The sequence below is a fragment of the Leguminivora glycinivorella genome, chromosome 24, assembly GCF_023078275.1.
Source record: "Leguminivora glycinivorella isolate SPB_JAAS2020 chromosome 24, LegGlyc_1.1, whole genome shotgun sequence".
Lineage (NCBI taxonomy): Eukaryota > Metazoa > Arthropoda > Insecta > Lepidoptera > Tortricidae > Leguminivora > Leguminivora glycinivorella.
Genome location: NC_062994.1, coordinates 1,182,605 through 1,202,848, shown reverse-complemented (window position 1 = coordinate 1,202,848; position 20,244 = coordinate 1,182,605). Strand labels below are relative to the sequence as shown.

The 20,244-nt window shown below is 37.3% G+C and overlaps 1 protein-coding gene across 1 annotated transcript; it reads left to right on the top strand.

Moving 5' to 3' along the window:
• Positions 1–474: 474 nt before the first annotated feature.
• Positions 475–18,273, top strand: LOC125238692 (origin recognition complex subunit 4). Its single transcript, XM_048146092.1, has 7 exons — positions 475–736; positions 1,245–1,370; positions 1,906–2,125; positions 5,168–5,359; positions 6,131–6,348; positions 15,871–16,079; positions 17,812–18,273. The coding sequence occupies exons 1-7, from the start codon at positions 527–529 to the stop codon at positions 18,074–18,076; spliced, it is 1,440 nt and encodes a 479-aa protein (XP_048002049.1). The 5' UTR covers positions 475–526; the 3' UTR covers positions 18,077–18,273.
• The last annotated feature ends 1,971 nt before the right edge of the window (positions 18,274–20,244 follow it).

Sequence of the window (20,244 nt, the reverse complement as noted above, 5' to 3'; positions counted from 1 at the left end):
TTTTTTAAATGTTTTTGTATATTATTAATGTTACATTACAATCCAATACACTTTATTCCATCCATTTATTATATACAAATTACAAAGAGAAGTAAAATAGAAATTAACTTCGAACGTGATATCTTGAGATCTCTATCTCATGTGCAGCGATTTACATATTGACCAGTTATGTCTACGCATTGCGCAGGTAGGCGTGTTAGCACATGCGCAAAAGGGTTATGCTTTAAAAGCAAGAATTTTATCAACTATCAATCAAACTTCATACATCCAGTAACTTTCTGAACAGTCAGAAAAGCATGTAGAAAATTTTAAAAGAAAATATAATATTCAGTCCGAAAATATAGTCTGTGTTCGATAGCTTTTTGACTGATTATCGATTTTCATAATCCATTCAATTTTTCGCTGTAGCCACATCCTTACAAATGTCAAAGTCATTCAGTTGTCAAAAAATGGCGGGAAAGGCTGTGTAACGTCAATAGGTTATGTATTTGTTTGCTTTCGTGTTTGTTACAACAATAAACTAAAAATGTGCGAGCTTAATTCAGCAAGTTTTACATCTAAGCAAATAAAACTGATAAGAAAGTATTTGAAGCTGAGATTAATGGAGGATAATGTTTCATTCCGCGGTCACGAACAAGAATGGAACCATGTTTACGATTTAATGAAAAGAACGGTTTTGCAAGGAGAATCTCACTCTGCTTTGTTAATAGGACCTAGAGGCAGTGGGAAGACTACCGTAAGTATTCCATTTTGTAATTTAAAAGCATGTATAAACCTCATTTTCAATTAAGTGTACTAAGTCTTGACTTATTCCCTGTAGTCTTACCGTGTAGTTTTACTAGTTGAACCATTGGGATTTTTTTTCCAATACTTACTGATTGTATGACTGCTTTTTTGTACGAAACCAGACGCGACAACTATAGGTCCCTAACAAATCTAACCTACCTATTGCCTAGCCCTTTGGGACGAAAATTTCCAGTGGTTCAACTGGTAAAACGGTAAGACTAGAGGGAATAAAAGGTCTTATGTACTACAATCATTATCTTACTCTGGCTTTCACTGATTAATTGCTGCAAGACGCCCAGCTCTAACAATAGGTATCTTCTGTGCCAAAATACAAAAGTTTTTCATATCAAAACAGTACATTTTGTGCCTTAGCTCAAAGTTATGAAATACTCACACAGTAAGTACACTGTTTTCAGTAGCAGACTGCAATTTTCAGTATAAATATTGTCTCATTCCAGTTAGTAAACTCAGTTCTGCATCAACTCGGTAAAGAAGCTGACCTAGCCAATGATGCCATTATTGTGAAGCTGAACGGCAACTTGCACTATGATGATAAGGTGGCACTGAAGTCCATTACAGCTCAGGTAAAGTCTTTCCGAAAATTGTAATGCTGGTAATATATATACACCGTGTTTTTTTTTGTATCCACAATTGTAAACACTATCTAAAATCAGACCTGTGGAGTATATGCCAGCAAACACCCATTGACGAGGAAATCGCGACACGAAAATGGAGATGGATGGACACACTCTTCTGAGAGGGGAAAAGAAATAACGCAAGCATTGCTCTCGGCTGGAAGAAGAATGTTAGCAGACTAAAATTCTAATAAACTTTTTTAGGCTCTCAGTTATATATTATTATTTATTTAAACTTTATTGCACAACTAAAGAAACATGTAAAAATGGCGGACTTAATGCCAAAAGGCATTCTCTACCAGTCAACCATTGGGTTAAACAGAGACATATATGTTGGCGCAGGAGAAATAATAGCTAACAGAGACAAATATAATCGTGACATCAAACATAAATATATGATGGTGAACATTATTTGAATTCTTCTGCCAGAAGATGCTTGCGGAGCAGTCGTTTGAAAACGAGTTTGCTATTATTTCGTTTGCAGATGCAGCTAGAAAATGCAGTAGGCGACCGAGTCTTCGGCACATTCGCTGAGAACCTCTCATTCCTCCTCTCCTGTCTCAAAGCTGCCGATAGCCACAGCAAGAGTATGATCTTCATCCTTGAGGAGTTCCATGCATTCTGCCATTCGGCGCGGACTCAGACATTGTTGTATAACTTGTTTGATATAACGCATGCGAGGCAGGCTCCTATGTGTGTGCTAGGTGAGTATTTAATTACGAAATGTACACTTGACTTCTTGTTAGTTAATACCAAAGACATATGTAATTCCGTATAGACGGATAGTCTAAGAAATAAGAACACTCCCGAGTAACTCAGCTTTCAGACAAAAAAAAACTAAATCAAAATCGGTTCATCCGTTCGGGAGCTACGATGCCACAGACAGACACACACACAGACAAACAGACAGACAGACAAAATCGGTCTACTATGTCGCAGTCAGGGGTTTTTCAAAATTTTAATTTTGTGTTTAGGTTATTTGAATTGAAGGATTATTTATTTATAGATTATATAACCTAACCACAAAATTAAAATTTTGATAAAACCCCCGACCGCGACATAGTTGGCCGATTTTCATGAAACATGGCTAAGAACACTCCCGACTGACTCAGCTTTCAGAAGAAATAAACTAAATCAAAATCGGTTTATCCGTTCGGGAGCTACGATGCCACAGACAGACACACACACAGACAGATAAAACAGGGTGTCCACTTTCTGGAAAGTCAGGGAAAGTCAGGGAAAAGTCAGGGAAGCTCATAGTGGTCATGGAAAGTCAGGGAAAGTCAGGGAAATGATTTGGAGGTCAGGGAAAAATTTGGCACCAAGAAAAAAAACAAAAAGTATTGAAAAAATTATATTATGATTTCTTGGGTTGGCCCCATCCATGACAGCAAAGATGGATCCCGGTAGTGATTTTAAGGCAACTTAGAATTGTCTCTTTAGACTTTTTATGACAAGTATAGGTAGTGCCTGGCCTGCATCCCAGTGATTACTAATGAGGGATATCTTCATGCTCTAGCTGACCTTAATTTATTTATATATATTTGTACAACATTCATAATGGGCGACGTGAAAACGACAAAGTTACGTCGCTGTCCGAATTCTAAGTATATATCCGACGTTCCAAAGCGGAGTTCCTCATAAAGCCAATGGCGCAAAACGTCACATAGAGACGCAATTTTGTATGAGTATAAGTGTATATTTTTATATTTAATGAACAAAAAAAAAAACTTGTACAAATTGGTTCTTAAAAGTAGATCAGAAGGACTGTTTCCTAAGTAGGCGAACCTGTGGTTTAGGATAAACAGTGCCCCTCCCCTAAAACTAAAGTTATAATAACAAGTTGAGAAATTCAATATCATGAAGTTATGGATAATAATCATTCTCAGAGTTTAGAAAAGGAACAAGAAACATATTTTAGTAATAGACTAAGATTAGTTTAGTTCTAGTTTAAATCAAATTATTTCAATAAATTAAATTAGCATGCGTGTAAGATGTGTGTGTGAGAGTGTGTGTGTGTGTGTGTGTGTGTGTGTGTGTGTGTGTGTGTGTGTGTGTGTGTGTGTGTGTGTGTGTGTGTGTGTGTTTGTGTGTTTGAAATGAGTGTCATGTGATTATATTGAGAATATTCTCTGTTTCTTCATAGTTTTTAGTTAATAGCCAGTCTGTTACTGTCAGTTTGCATTGCCGTTTAGTCATAGGATATACATTTAATTCTTTATTTACTTTATTATAGACATATGAACTATTGAACGTGAAGAATTTTCTACTGAAAGAAGTTTGAAACTTTGTAGTCCTTTTTCCGACTTGATATGATCAAAGGAGCATAGGAGGATAATAAGCCCGACGATAAGAATCACTTTGAAACCTAAAGGCATGTCGTGGCAAAAACCTAAATGGGCATCCTGACTCTGACAACAGACAAAAAATTTCGCGCTCGCTCCGCTCGCGTTTACTACTTTTAACATAGGTCATATTTTACTTCTTGGTCCCCCGTGTGGTGACGGCCCCCGTGTAGTGACGGGTTAAGAATTTCACCACCCCCTTTCTTCCCGTGGGTGTCGTAGAAGTCGACTGTGGGATATGGGTTAAATTGTGGCGTAGGCGAGAGGCTGGCAACCTGTCACTGCAATGTCACAGTTTCGTTTTCTTTCAACCCCTTTTATTTGCCAAGAGTGGCACTGAAACTTGAATAGTTTCATGTGCTCTGCCTACCCCTTCATGGAATACAGGCGTGATTGTATGTTATGTTATGGTCAATACTTCGCACTCACTGCGCTCGAAATCTCGTTTTCATTTCAAGCCTGTTTTCCTGCTCTCCTGCTCGCTCTGGTACTCCATTTTGTTTGTTTTGTTTTGTGCTATCAGCTGCAAAACTGCATGGCGAATTTATCAATGAGTTCATTTATACTTTCTCCATGCAATTTTGCAGCTCACTGTACGTAATAACTACTATCAGCCCCAGGGACGTATAAAAGGGTAAAAATTTTCGCGCTCGCTGCGCTCGCGTAACTTTTTTCTACCGCACCATATCCAAGGGTGCCGAAACTCAAACTCGCTCTACCCTGATGGAGTGCACGGGCCGTATAGCCAAAAGTAAATGGCGATAACTACCAACTACAGATTTCGTTAATGTTAGTTTTATAAAACCAGAAATTAAAGTTTAATAGTTAACATAAAGGTAAAGTTAAAAAAAACCGTAGGTATAAAAGTATGAACTGCCTTGCAAATTTTAATATTTCGTACTTTATGTACGTGAGAAAACAAACATATTCCAGAAAAAAATTAGCTGTGACAGACGGATAGACAGACGCACTAGTGATCCTATAAGGGTTTCGTTTTTCTAAAAAGGTTTTTTTTTTTCAAGACAGAAAAAACCTTTTTTCACAACCCTGACCAAAGACCTGAAAAAAAACCGTTTTTTTTTAGCTTTTTTTTTCAAGACAGAAAAAAACCTTTTTTCACAACCCTGACCAAAAGTGGTAAAAATGTCATCATAGAATGAAAATTTGGTCAGGGAAATTTTCTTAAATGGTCATGGAAAGTCAGGGAAAAGTCAGGGAATTTTTTTTGGGTTTAGTAGTGGACACCCTGGATAAACAGACAGACAGACGGACGGACGGACGGACGGACGGACGGACGGACGGACGGACGGACGGACGGACGGACGGACAGACAGACACGTCAAACTTATAACACCCCTTCGTTTTTGCGTCGGGGGTTAAAAATATCTATGCAATTTCCAGGCATAACAAACCGCCTAGACGTAATGGAGACGCTAGAGAAGCGAGTGAAGTCCCGTTTCTCCCACCGCCACATATTCATATTCCCCGGCGAGGGCGCCAACCCGCACCAGAAGCTCTTGGGGGAGTTGGTCGAACTGCTCTCTGTTCCTGTCGAGAAAGTGGAGAGGAAACGGGGGAGGAAGAAGAGTGTCGGTGAGATATTTAAATATATATTATTATATTAAATCTTATACTTTTAAACGAGCAATTCTTGTATATTTATTTATACCGACGATCTCGGAAACCGCTCTAACGATTTCGCTGAAATTTGTTATGTGGGGGATTTCGGGGGTGAAAAATCGATCTAGCGTAGCCTTAGATCCCGGAAAACGCGAATTTTCGAGTTTTCATGAGTTTTTCTTTCGCGTTTGTAAACGCGGTAGTGACCCTGCCTGCTAAGCCGCTGTCCTGGGTTCGAATCCCGGTAAGGGCATTTATTTGTGTGATGAGCACAGATGTTTGTTCCTGAGTCATGGATGTTTTTCATGTACATAAGTATGTATTTATCTATTTAAGTATGTATATCGTCGCTTAGCACCCATAGTACAAGCTTAGTTTGGGGCTAAGTTGATCTGTGTAAGGTGTCCCCAATATTTATTTATATTTATATTAACTATGACTCAGGAAGAAATATCTGTGTTCATCACATAAATAGATGCCCTTACCACAGAATATATAATAGTACAAGTACAGAAGGCTCACTCCTTTGATCTTCACGAAATGCCGCCATTCTAAATTCTTACCTACTTTAACAAACGGACGGCACGCGAGCAGCCGACATTGAATTCTATTGCGCCGGGTGAAGGTCGTCACCAGTGAACGCCGCCGGCATGTACTTGTAGCGCGGCGATAGAATCGCGGAGTGAGCCGCCCCTGCCCTTACCAAGATTCGAACCCTGGACTGTACCATTTGATTATTTTCAGCTGCTGAACCAATGGACACAGACACCCAAAGTTCCATACCCATAGAAGTATTAAACCGTTGCAAAGTGGACCCCAAACAGTTTTCGAACTTAGACCCAAGTTTCGTGGAAGATTGGAACGCTCATATACTAGCGTTGAAAGAGGAGGACAGAGTGATCGACGCAATTGAAAAGTTAACCTATTATACTAACAATGAGCAGATCTTTAAGGATATTTTGGTAAGTATATATTTTTTTTAAATATTGGGGACACCTTACACAGATCAACTTAGCCCCAAACTAAGCAAAGCTTGTACTGTGGGTGCTAAGCGACGATATACATACTTAAATAGATAAATACATATATAAATAGAAAACATCCATGACTCAGGAACAAATATCTGTGCTCACAAATAAATGCCCTTACCGGGATTCGAACCCAGGACCGCGGCTTAGCAGGCAGGGTCACTACCGACTGAGCCAGACCGGTCGTCGAAATTTCTTCTGGCCTTTGCGATCGCGTTATATTCAAGAAATGCGGAATGCTCCAACTTCCACCCCCATTTTAGGGAAGTGGGGGGGTTAGAAAGAGACAAAAAGTAGCCTATGTCTCTCTCCATCCCTTCAACTATCTCCACTTAAAAAATCACGTCAATTCGTCGCTCCGTTTTGCCGTGAAAGACGGACAAACAAACAGGCACACACTTTCCCATTTATAATATTAGTATGGACTATGTAAACGAGTTACCAGATATTATTGAAGAACTCTGTGTAATGTTTGCCGACGATGCTACAATTTTATTTTCTGGGGAAACTATAGACGACAATTTTTGCTCAAACATTAGCAATACAGTAAAGACAGTGGTGGATTGGTTAAAATCTATAAACCTAAACGTAAACTTAATAAAAACAAAGCTTATGCAATTTAGAAACTGCAAACAAACTCCAGCAAATTTGAATGTGATAGAGTCTGGCATTTCGATAGAAGAAGTTGACAACATAAATTTCTTAGGTTTAACAATTGATCCACTGTTAACATGGAAACATCATATAGAGAAGATTAATGGTAAAATTTCCAGTCAGTGTTACGCATTGTCTATATTATCCGAAACGTGTTCTGAGGATGTTGTTATTACCACGTACTATGCCAACGTGTTTTCTCTGTTGACATATGGTATAATATACTGGGGCAACTCAATGGACGTGCACACCACTTTCATTTTGCAAAAGAAGTGCCTAAGAATTATTTTTCGCCTTCATCATAGACACTCATTAAGAAATGTTTTCAAGGAGAAAGGTTTTCTAACCCTAACTGGCATATATATATACGAGCTTTGTAAATTTCTGAAGAGCAACAAGAATTATTTCATAACATTAGCTTCCCTCCGTGACAACCTCCGCTCTCAATATAAGTATGATTTAAAACTGCCTCAAGTCAATAATAAAATCTTTGACAAAAGCACATACATCTCTGCCATTCGAGTTTTTAATCAGCTGCCAGATGAATTAAAAATGTTAGAGGACTCCAAATTTATCCCTAGTTTAAAGAAATGGTTAATTAACAATGAATTTTATACCTTAAAAGACTTCTTTGAAAGATATGACTGATAATTATGATTCGCCATGACATGATTGCTAATAATATATACCTAGTATAGTTTTTTAGCTTTAAGTGATAATTGTATACCCGAATTGGGTCACCGTTGTAACCTACTAATGTAATGAATTAACACCTGTGTAACACGGTTGAACAATAAAGATCTATCTATCTATCTATCTATCTAGCTTTCGCTCGCGTTAGAAAGAGACAAAAAGTAGCCTATGTCACTCTCCATCAAAAAAATCACGTCAAGTCGTCGCTCCGTTTTGCCGTGAAAGACGGACAAACAAACAGACACACACACTTTCCCATTTATAATATTAGTATGGATAAGTACTAGACTTTGCCTGCGGCTTCGTTCGCGTTAAATACCAAAATTGCGGAATAAAAATAAAAAAATAAATAAAATAAAATAAAATTTGTTTATTTCAGGCAGGGCCCATATAATATTAGTACTAACATGGAATGCCCCATACAAACTTTCATCCCACATTTTAGTGAAGTTGGGGGGTTAGAAAGAGACAAAAAGTAGCCTATGTCTCTCGTGATTTTTTAAGTGGAGATAGTTGAAGGGATGGCCCTTCAACTATCTCCACTTAAAAAATCACGTCAATTCGTCGCTCCGTTTTGCCGTGAAAGACGGATAAACACTTTGCTATTTATAATATTACGTATACTATCCTGAAAATTAATTATTTCACATGGAAATGTGCTTAATATTGCAATTATGATTGAAATAAAAAACAACTTAGTGTACATCTTTTAATATATTTAGGTAGGTACATAAAGTTGAAAAAACTAATTCTTAGTCATTGATTTAAGTAAAAACCGATTATTATTATTTGTTTGTCCGTTTTTAAACTCTTGGGTCTTTCGAGCCCGGTCATTTATAAGGCGTGGGGATATAGATTCAGCACGTAGAGGCCGTTTGGAGATATTTGATGTCATGTAGAAAATTATTAAGTATTTTTTTTTATTGAATAATAAGTAACATATCTTAAACTTTTTGGTAAGTAGCCACTAGGGAATGCAATCTCGTTCTCGCGAGATCTCTTTTGTACGAGATCTCGGTCATTTTTAGCGAGATTGATCTCGGCCGAAAAATCGACGAGATCTCGCGATATCAACGAGATTGAACTCAAGCATAAAACGTCTTATTCGAAGCTTGCGAAATGACTAGACATTTTTCGTTCGCAAGTTTTAAGTGATTTATATGAATTATATCATTTAACTGAACTCGCCGACTCGTTAACTCAGTAGAGATCTAGAGATTCAACTTGCTTATTTCGCTCAATAATTTACCTATCTAAGTTCGGAATGACGAATGACAGATTCAGACCGTTTCGAAATAATTCGAAGGGTGTCAGCCAGGGCTATTCGCGTGATTCGCCATTATGGTATTACACTTACGGCTGTGTGAATATAACCATCTATTTTACGAATTTTCGTGCATAGAGTTTTGTTGGATGTCGAGAAAGCAAAAGCCTACAACAACCTTACTACGGCTGTCGTTTGTTAGGCAACCAATAACAATTTCTATGACTTTTATAATGTAAATTTTTTATCCTTTCATTAATAAAGGCATACGTTGCGGAATTTTTAAGGGCATATAATTAACCGGGCAACTAAAATATTAAATGGGAAGTTATGTCGGGCATACAATAATATAATTTGGCTGTGTTTTAATATTGTGGCGACAAAAAAAATATATGAACCTCAAATACTAAGCACCATTATTATTGAAAAGACGGCAGCAAATTTCAAGCGACAAAAATATTGCCGAGGAACATTAAACAATACTTTGGCGACTAAAATAATAATTGGCACCTAGTATTGTAAAGCGTAAGATTTTTAATATTTGTAGGCATATAGATGTTAGCACCTAAATAATTATACTTAGCTCATCGTTTAAAGTAGTATTTAAATGGCGGAGGCAACTAAAAAAAATTATTGGGAAGTAGGTTTTTTTAAACACATATAAAATCTGTTTTTTTATCATGCAGAAACGTCTGCGAGCGATATTACATATTGCGCAGTTGGTAAGCGAGATGGCCCCGGCAAGACCAAAGGTCGCAGGTTCGAGTCCTGCCGGAGGTGTGAATTTTTTCTATTTTTCCTTTAATTTAAAAATACATATAAAATCGTTTCTTTATGGAAACGTTGGTCTCATCGGAAGATCAGCGCTGGAAGTCACCAGCAACACGCTGAGGTGAGGCCATTTCGTGGCACTTCATTCTTTTCTGTCGTGTTGTTAATATGTGTAATTTGTCATGCCTGTGTTCACGAATAAATGTTTATTCTATTCAAACATCGTATTTGAGACCCGTAAACCTCGGGTAGTATTTAAATATTTCACATCCTATTTTCGAGCGAGTTGCAAGCGAGGGAACGCGTACCAAATCATTTTATAATAAGTACACAGCAAAAAGAAGTGTATAAGCTTGTAATGGGTCGGTAACGCGCATGTGACACCCCTTGAGTTGCAGTCGTCCATAGGTTACGTTGACCGTTTTCCATCAGGCGGATCGTATGCTTGTTTGCCACCGACGTGGTATTCAAAAAAATTACCATGACAATCGTATAGTATAATATTACAAGAGCAGAATTATTTTCTGCTAGCAGAAAAGTGGGTTAGGGTTAGGTTATTTTTTTTTGTAGAATATAAGTCCTACCAAATTTGCTATGTCATATTCTCAGGTACTTTGTATGAACAAAACAACGATAGCAAAAAGGAAATGAAATCCAGTCCCAGAGGCACCGTTAGGTACGACGACGAGCGAAGCGAGGAGGAGTGTTAGGTATCTTGCATCCCCAACACACATGACTCGCTATCAAAACAGAAATAGGAAGAAAATGGACAACTTTTTACCGCCTAAATATTATGCAATCAAAAATCTACGGAAGTACTCTTAATCTAGAAGATTATTTTGCTCTTTAACATTATGCCAGCATAAGATTCGATATTATAAAATCTGCGGAACGATTTATGCCAAAGCATATTATGATTAAGGTTTTCCTGCCAAAAAAAATTATCTTTCAGAGTGATGGCGTAGGCCAGCCTTAGATTCGATAGAGTAAACGTCATGAAAAGTTAAATTAATTGTATAGACGAAGTTGCCTGCACCCCCAAACACCTAATTTCTTACCCATAAGTATAATATTTTGTCGACCGTTATATTTTATAAGAATCCTTTTTTTTATTAAATTGACAGCTCAGGTGATGAGTGCCGATGTATAAATTTTAAATGTAGTTTTTATATTAATTTGCTATATAAATATTTTAAAAAACTGTATATTTTATATTAATAGACAGCCGTTTTCCTATTAAACTGTATCTCTTAAATTGTTTCCAATATAATAATTCAGTTGCCAAATAAATAGTTGGTACTCGCATCTGAATAAACCGTAGCCGTAATGACATTAAAATGCTACCTCATATTTAAATATTTTGAGGCCCCATTTTAGTCGCCAAACTATTATTTTTGATACCCATTTCTATGGTTATTCAGTCGCCCGGTTAAATACGTGCCATTTTTAAGTAGTCTCTACTGTATACTGTTCGCGGTTGGCATGGCAACGAATTCTAATTTGGCACGCTTCTACTCATTTCGAATAATTTTATTTTATTTTCTTACATAATATTTTCTTACTATACTTGAAGCGCTGGTGGCCTAGCGGTAAGAGCGTGCGACATTCGATCCGGAGGTCGCGGGTTCAAATCCCGGCTCGTACCAATGAGTTTTCGGAACTTATGTGAGAAATGTCATTTGCCAGTCGCTTTTCTGTGAAGGAAAACATCGTGAGGAGACCGGACTAATTCCAATAAGGCCTAGTTACCCTTCGGGTCTGTCGCTATCGTAAAAACTATTGCCTACATCAAATCTTGGGATTAGTTGTCAAAGCGGACCCCAGGCTCCCATGAGCCGTGGATAATCTATACTTCAAAGTTTTAAAAACTATATTGTGAGTTGTGAGGCCCATAATTTATGTTAAACAATGTAAAATATATCAACAAAATGTGAAAAAATAGTCAAGACAAATATTTGTTCCATAATAGCAATCATTCTTATTATTTTTATCCTTATTCATTGTTGTATTGTGATTATTTACAAGAACAAACCCACAAACCGGCCAATCTCGCGAGATCTCGAAATTGGCGAGATCTCGCGAGATTGGTTTCATGAATTCCCGAGATCTCGCCTGGGCCCCAATCTCGTCGAGATTGCATTCCCTAGTAGCCACGTTTGCAATCGATGCTTAGAGTTGATTTATAACCTAACCACAAAATCAAAATTTTGAACTAACCCCCGACCGCGACATAGTGGACCGATTTTCATGAAACATGGCTAAGAACACTCCCGACTAACTCTGCTTTCAGACAAAAAAAAACTTAATCTAAATCGGTTCATACGTTCGGGAGCTACGATGCCATAGACAGACAGACAGACACGTCAAACTTGTAACACCCCGTCGTTTTTCCGTCGGGGGTTAAAAAGGTTAATTTCTAACCTACACATTATGTGAACACTTCTCAATATTCACTAGTCTTACAGCGCTTAACACTTTCACTGCCGGCTCTAAGAATTCCCCGAACATTTCCGCCAACGGCCTCAAAGCATCCCTAACACTTCGCATCACATTACCACTGAAAACTAGAGGCGGTTGTATTATAGAATTAAAAAGTAACGCTAAAACTGGTTTGAACAAATTATCCGACCATATTTGAACGCTACCTATAATCACATTTCTAATTGTCATAAAAATAAATCGTTGTACATGTAATATTATAGATACAGGTATATTAGCTATAATCTGAGGTATAGAGAAAAATTCTGATAAAATTCTATTAGGTACTCTTGATATTTGCAACGCAAATCGTTCTGTATAAGTAAAAGTACCTGATGTAGCTAAAAAATCACCTGTACTTTTCTCAAAATAGTAAAAATCGACTTTATCCGGCGAGTTTTCGTTAGTATTTTCTATGAATTTCGACCAGAATGATCGTTTAGGTTGTTTTATGGTTGATAGCTTCCGTTTCTCTTGTTTTTGCGTGTTGTAAACTAACATGTGATGAGGTAGGACGTATAATGGGTGGTCCCCTGTACCATTGATGGTTTTGATCGGGCTGGATGCCACGGGTAGTCTGGGGGACGTTTGAGTGGCGGCGACAGTTGGTTCTTTCTTCTTGTGTTTTTGAACCACGACTTGTAAGTATGAGCCTGTGTCCGCTGAAATATTAAATAAGAGAAAGGGCGTAAATAAACAAAATATAGGACATTCTTACACAGACTGAGTCCCACAGTAAGCTCAAGAAGGCATAAGGGCACTTAGACAACGATATATATATATATATATAATATACTTATACTTTTTACATATAAAACATCCATGACTCAGGAGCAAATATATATGTATAAAATTGTTCCTGAGTCATGGGTGTTTTCTATGTATATAAGGACGTATATTATGTATATCATTGTTTGAATACCCACTACACAAGCCTTCTTGAGCTTACCGTGGGACTCAATCTGTGTAAGAATGTCCTATAATATTTATTTATATTTTATCTTTAAGACGCTGACAGCACCCAATGGCCTTGACGCTAGCGTACACTGTCTAATCGTATGGGAGTAAGTGAGAGCGCGATGTCACTAAAAGAGGGCGGCTAAGTACGAAAAGTGCGGAAAAATATTAAAATAAAATAGAAAGATGCATTATTTATGCAAAATGTTTCGTTAGTGTTTTAGATATGTATATTTTTGTTACTGTAGTATTAATTAAAGACAACTAAGGGCCAGTTGCATCAACCACATTTGACAGACACATCATCGTCACGCAGCAGACGTCTATGGAACTTCCCATACAATAAAATTTGACGAATGCTTTAACGGTGACAGACGGTTTGGTGCAACCGGTCCTAAGTGAATAATTGAACGACACAGAACCGTTTAATGACGAATTTGAGACCAATCTTTGCATTTTTTTTTCTATCGAGCCGATTTCATTAAATCGTGTATCGAGTACGGCTATGTTCGTTGAAATATAATGAATAATAACATATAATTTACTTGCCTTACTAATACTAATTAGGCTTGTGCCGTTTCGTTCGTTGATCGGAGCGCTCCGATCTCGTTCAATCGCTCCTACGAACTAAGTAGTTCGCTCTTTTAGGTCTTTTGCTCATTTAGTTCAGCCAGACCAGCGACCACTGCGGTCGGAAAGATCAAAATGAATGGGACCGAATAGTGTCAAAATGATACGAATAGTCCACAGATAGTAACATTTCGGGTCGAAAGGTTGTAAGTAACCGAAGTTCAATATGAAAATTTGACTTTTTTTGTTACTCTGCTAAGTAGCTCTCGCTCTCGGTCGGCGCAGTCACACACTCGTTCTCGATCTAAACCGCTCGCGCTCGCCGATCCTATACTGAACTAAATGAGCAAAGACCGATTCTCAGAGCACGGAAAGATTCAGTTCATTTCGGTCATTGATGGGATTTTATTCCTAACAGTTCATAGTTCGTGAACGACACAAGCCTAATACTAATAGTTTGTCTTAAAAAACTGCGCAAGTAACATCAATTTTACGCAATTGGGTGTTGTCAGCCCCTTAAAAATTGCACATCCTCCCACAACCGTCCGTAGGCTACAGTCACAGACCAACCCCTATAGACATCCATTACAAGACGACTCGCGGTCGCCAGCCTTCCTAGTATTTGCACTGATATAAGCGCGGGCGCTCGCCGTGCCCGATCAGTAGCGACCAAGTAACAGACCCGAAAGCAGCGCGTGTTTTTCGCAGTAAAAAAATTGAAAAAGGGTATTTTGATGTCTTAAAGATGTCCATCTATAGTGTGAAATGGTGTGGAAAGGTAACAAGAAGCTCAAATTTAAAAACAGACGTCATTACATTCCACATAAAAGTCATATTTATAATTTATTCAGAGCCGGCATAGGTCAACTTACATTGGCCACTTACGCGTCAGTAGAGGGACAGTCCCTTTCATCTGGCGCGACTGCCCGCCGTCCTTGAAACGGCCAATCACAGCGCGCTTAACACATTCCCCGCCCGCTCCTCGCACCCCTGGCACTGGTGACTCGTATCGCGAACAAAATATACAAGATTGCTACTCTATAGGAGGTTCTCTGTGGCTACAGTGCTCGCTTACCTGACGCCTGTGAGCGCACCTCTACATCAGTACTCTCCTGGTACTGAGACGAAGTATCCAGCTGTATGTTGCCTATCTCTACCTCCTTAGCTTCCACTCCCCTATTAGTAGTCGAACTCGTGTATGTAGAGACGTATTTTTTTGGAGATTGAGTCATTTTACTATGAAAAATACTGTTAATATTTTATTTTTGACTTTACAGATAAAATAGTTGCAAACAAATTATTTTAGTAAATAAACAATGTTGACAGTTGAGTGAAGTTGATTGACATTTATTTATTTCAATGTTAACTGACATTGTTTGAAAAGTTTTTATGTAAAAACCTCTAAGGTGTGTAATATTTTTAGACTGTCAAACAAGTCTGTCAGTAAATAAGAAGAAAGAAAACTATATGCATCCTTTTCTTTAGGGTGCTAGAGAAAAGGATACCTATAGTTTTCTTTGTTCTTATTTACTGCAGACTTGTTTGACAGAATATAAAACATAAATTATTACAAAGAAAATTATTTTTCATCACACTCGCACACTAAATGTGCTATTGCACGCAGGCGGAGCGTGAGTTATAGAAAAATCGTTCTCCCTAGTGAGTTAAAAAAAAAATCTAGTACTGTATTGTAGTCTTTTTTACCTTTTTGCATATTTTTTTATAATGCAAGTGTGATGAAAAACATTGTGCGTAACTCGGGAAGTATGCATATTACTAACTGTATGTACTATTTTTTAAAGGACTGAAATGTGTAAAATATAATTAAAATACTTACATACTAAATATAATTTAAATACTGTGTACATATATCTTAAAATATTAAACCCTTTTGGCATGTTGCCAAGGATATGTACTGGCAGCATTTCCTCGCTGTATGATGAGATTTTAATTTATCGCCACTCGTTGCATATTTCCTACTTTTCGCACTTTTATCGTAATATACAACCATACCTAATGAAAGTATTTAGATAGTCACTTATATTTCTTTTAATTTCTGATTTTTACAGTTTCAAATAGTCTGCACCCTATCTCCAAGTAAGCCCTACATCGACGCCACAGACCTAATATCGACCATAGACAAAACTGTAGCGCCAGAGCATAAAGTGAAACTTATACAGTCCCTCTCTATACTGGAGTTGTCTCTGGTCATCGCTATGAAGCATGGTATGGATATATTCGATGGACAGCCTATGAATTTTGAAATGGTCTTACATAGGTAAGTCTCATCAAAGACATATCGTCACTACTTCGAAAAAATCTCGTATCTCACGCTGCTCCTCAAAGTTAAAACGCAGTAAGTCTATATGCATTCCATACATACTTACTACAATTTTCTTTTCATTGACAGACGAAGATACAAGTTTTCTTCAAAGTAGTGACGATATTTAACTCCGTATAGACGGATAAAGTCTAAAAAAAACGTACCTCGAAGCCATAGAGAAAAATGTACGGTGGCCTAGATGGCGTTACACCTTTGGGGGACGCTCGGCTAGATGGCGGTAATATTAATATTTGACATTTTAACACATATACACCGTGTTTCACTTAACACTAAAAACCTGAAAACCGTTTGTTCAGAATCGAGAGTAGAATCGATTGAGCTATATCTTGATGGGGGTAATATCTTTATTTAAATTAGTATTATTAGTTATTTTTTATGTGCCTATTCTATTATATTCTTAATACAACATTGTGTATATCGCCTTGCAAGAGGTTGTTTACCTTTTTCAGTATTTGGGGGTATTAATACTGGCTGGTTACTTGGACGATTATTTTTTCCGCTGCGAGTTTGACGTTGTTTGTCAATTTCATCTTAATGTTTATCATAAATAAGTCATAACAAATTGAACTCGTACCTAATTACAGCCTTGTCATTTTGAATATTGGGTTTAAATTTGCTTACTGCGATTACCTGTCCAATTTGAAGTTTACTGTGACAAAGCTTTAAAGTCTTTTACAGTGACATCGTAGCTGTCTATTGGTAAACCTTATGCCGTTGCAGTAACGTACACAAATAAATAATTTAATGGTTTATGATGGTAGTTAGCAGTTATTTTATTGAGTGTAGAGCTAAAAGTCAAGTAGAGCTGTACAGAAAATTAAATATTCAATTTAAAAAAAAGTAACCATCAGATTAAAAAATGAATACTCTAGATGAGTTTAAAAAATAAAAATCAGTTGGGGTGTCTGAGGTTTTGAGTGGTACCGGAAACACGTTGTATATCATGCTAGCAATATGGGCCAAATTGTCGAAACTGAGGTTCAAAAGTATTAAGCCTGTGTTGAGAGATGGCAGTCTATGCACTGTGATTACATATTTTAATGTGACAGTAGATCTCTATAATACTCGATTCTCTTTCGTCTAATTAAAGAATAATTTATTTTTAAATTAGCTTTTGCCCGCGGCATCGCTCGCGTGAAATTCAAAAATTGCGTTATGCTCCATGCAAACTTGCACCCCCCATTATAGGGAAGTGGGGGGTTAGAAAGAGTCAAAAAGTAGCCTATGTCACTCTCCGTCCCTTCAACTATCTCCACTTAAAAAACCACGTCGATTCGTCGCTCCGTTTTGCCGTGAAACACGGACAAACAAACAGACACACACTTCCCCATTTATAATATTGGTATGGATCAGATTTGTATAAGATTTTTTAATAAATAATAATAAATATTGGGGACACCTTACACAGATCGACTTAGCCCCAAACTAAGCAAAGCTTGTACTAAAGTGCTAAGCGACGATATACATACTTAAATAGATAAATACATACTTATATACATAGAAAACATCCATGACTCAGGAACAAATATCTGTGCTCATCACACAAATAAATGCCCTTACCGGGATTCGAACCCGGGACCGCGGCGTAGCAGGCAGGGTCACTACCGACTGCGCCAGACCGGTCGTCAACGTAAAGAATCAAAATTAATATTGGTTACTATTTCAGATACACAAAATTCGCCGCATCCAACTCATCCACCCAAACCGTACCCAGACCCGTCATACTAAAAGCCTTCGAACATCTCCAGGCGTTAGAACTCCTCGTCCCAGTTCGCAGTTCCGAATACGCCTCCAACGAAACGACCGCCAGTCGAGTACAGAAGGAATACCAGCTGTTCACATTAGCAGCGGAAGGGTTGAATGAAGCAGTGACAGGGTTTAAGGCGCTGCCGACTGAGATAAGTCATTGGCTTAACAGTGGCGATCTGTAAGCTCGCTCGTGATGCTTTTTCATCCCTCGATGTTGAAATGATAGACTTAATTACGCTTAGGATAGGATAATATATAATTTAAGTGTATTTAGCTATGATTATTGTAATGTTAATATTTTTAACTATTTATTCTGGCAATTTTTCCCGGTCCCGGTCCCGGGTTCGAATCCCGGTAAGGGCATTTATTTGTGTGATGAGCACAGATATTTGTTCCTGAGTCATGGATGTTTTCTATGTATATAAATATTTATATATTATATATATCGTTGTCTGAGTACCCACAACACAAGCCTTCTTGAGCTTACCGTGGGCCCCAGTCAATCTGTGTAAGAATGTCCTATAATATTTATTTATTTTATTTTAATTTTGTGATTTTTTGTGTTATTTTAAATAAAAGATGAAACAGAAACGGCGATAGTCTTTTATTTCTCTTGATCTATTGTTGAAATATAAGTACCAAAGACATAACTCTGTATAGACATTAGACATACAAAGTTTAAGAAGGGGCAATCCACGAGAATGTCACTTACGACATGCAATTCATCTAATGTGGGTGTGTTTAGTAAAACGTCCCACTTTGTCGGTTACCATTAAGGCGAGATTTACTGGTATCTCTATATGAATAAACTGATAAAGCGGCTTTATAGCAATCGACAAAGTGTGACGTTTTCTCGTGCACGCTCACTAATACGTCTGAAGATGCTAAGAAAGCGAAGTTGTGTCTGACAACCTTTACTGACTAACAAATAAATGGGCAGTATGATTTTTGGCCACTTCCAGGCTGCGACACAGCGCCGTCTAGTTTTAAGCCTAAAGATTAATTGTTATTCGAAATGGTTTCTTATTTTTACGTTTTTTATTATTATTATTGTTGATGAAATTAATATTGTATTTTTTTGGACATTGGATTTTTCCTAGAAATATTCTAGACATGTATTTTTATATACACGGTGTTTCCGGTATCACTCAAAACCTCATCTGGATCATGGAACGCTCATTTTGAAATTAGAACACTATGGTTTGTCTATAAATGCCCTAAACTTTATGTCTTCTTCTTACCTTAGCAATAGAACACAAACAGTAGTTGTTAACAAAACTCGCTCTAGCGGGACTGTAGTCCAATTAGGAGTGCCACAAGGCTCAATTTTAGGTCCATTCCTGTTTTTGGTTTATATAAATGATTTGCCATGTATAGTGAAAAACTTTTGTGAAATAGTACTTTTTGCTGATGATACATCACTGCTTTTTAATGTTGACCGAAAATCTACGGATTACAATGTAATTAATAGCACGTTAGCTGATGTACTGCAGTGGTTTACTGTCAACAATTTACTTCTTAATTCTAAGAAAACCAAATGTATTCGATTTTCTCTGCCGAATGTTAAACCAATCGATACAAAAATACTTTTGAATGATGAATGCTTAGAGATGGTAGATACAACACTGTTTCTTGGTTTAACATTGGACAAAAATCTACAATGGAGTCCTCATATAAAGAAACTAGCAAGCAAATTAAGTTCAGCCGCATACGCCGTTAGGAGAATCAGGCAACTGACTAATGTTGAGACAGCTCGCCTAGTGTATCATAGTTATTTTCACAGTGTAATGTCATACGGTATTCTGGTTTGGGGCAAAGCAGCTGACATACAGACTATCTTTGTATTACAAAAGAGAGCCATTCGTTCTATTTACAACTTAGGAACACGTGAATCAGTAAGAGAACTCTTCAAAGAAATTAATATCTTAACTGTAGCTTCCCAATACATTTATGATAGTATAATTTATGTTGTTAAGAATTTAGACTGTTTCACTAAGAATTCTGATATCCATAATTATAACACTAGAAACAAAAATAAGCTTGCCATAAAGAAGTTTCGTGTCCGTAAAGTACAGAAGTCATTTGTTGGGCAATGCATTCATTTTTATAATAAGTTACCTGACACTGCTTTGAGATTACCCCTCCCAGCTCTTAAGAACTACTTAAAAAAATCATTGATGTTAAAGGCTTATTACAGAGTCGAGGACTATTTGACAGACAAACATGCATGGCCCGAACCAGAAACTACAAAAAACGAATAGCAATTAAAATAATTGTATTATGTATAGAGGACACAGTTCAGATAAGAAAGCACATCAAATATTTTATATTTTATGTTGTGTAGGTAAAT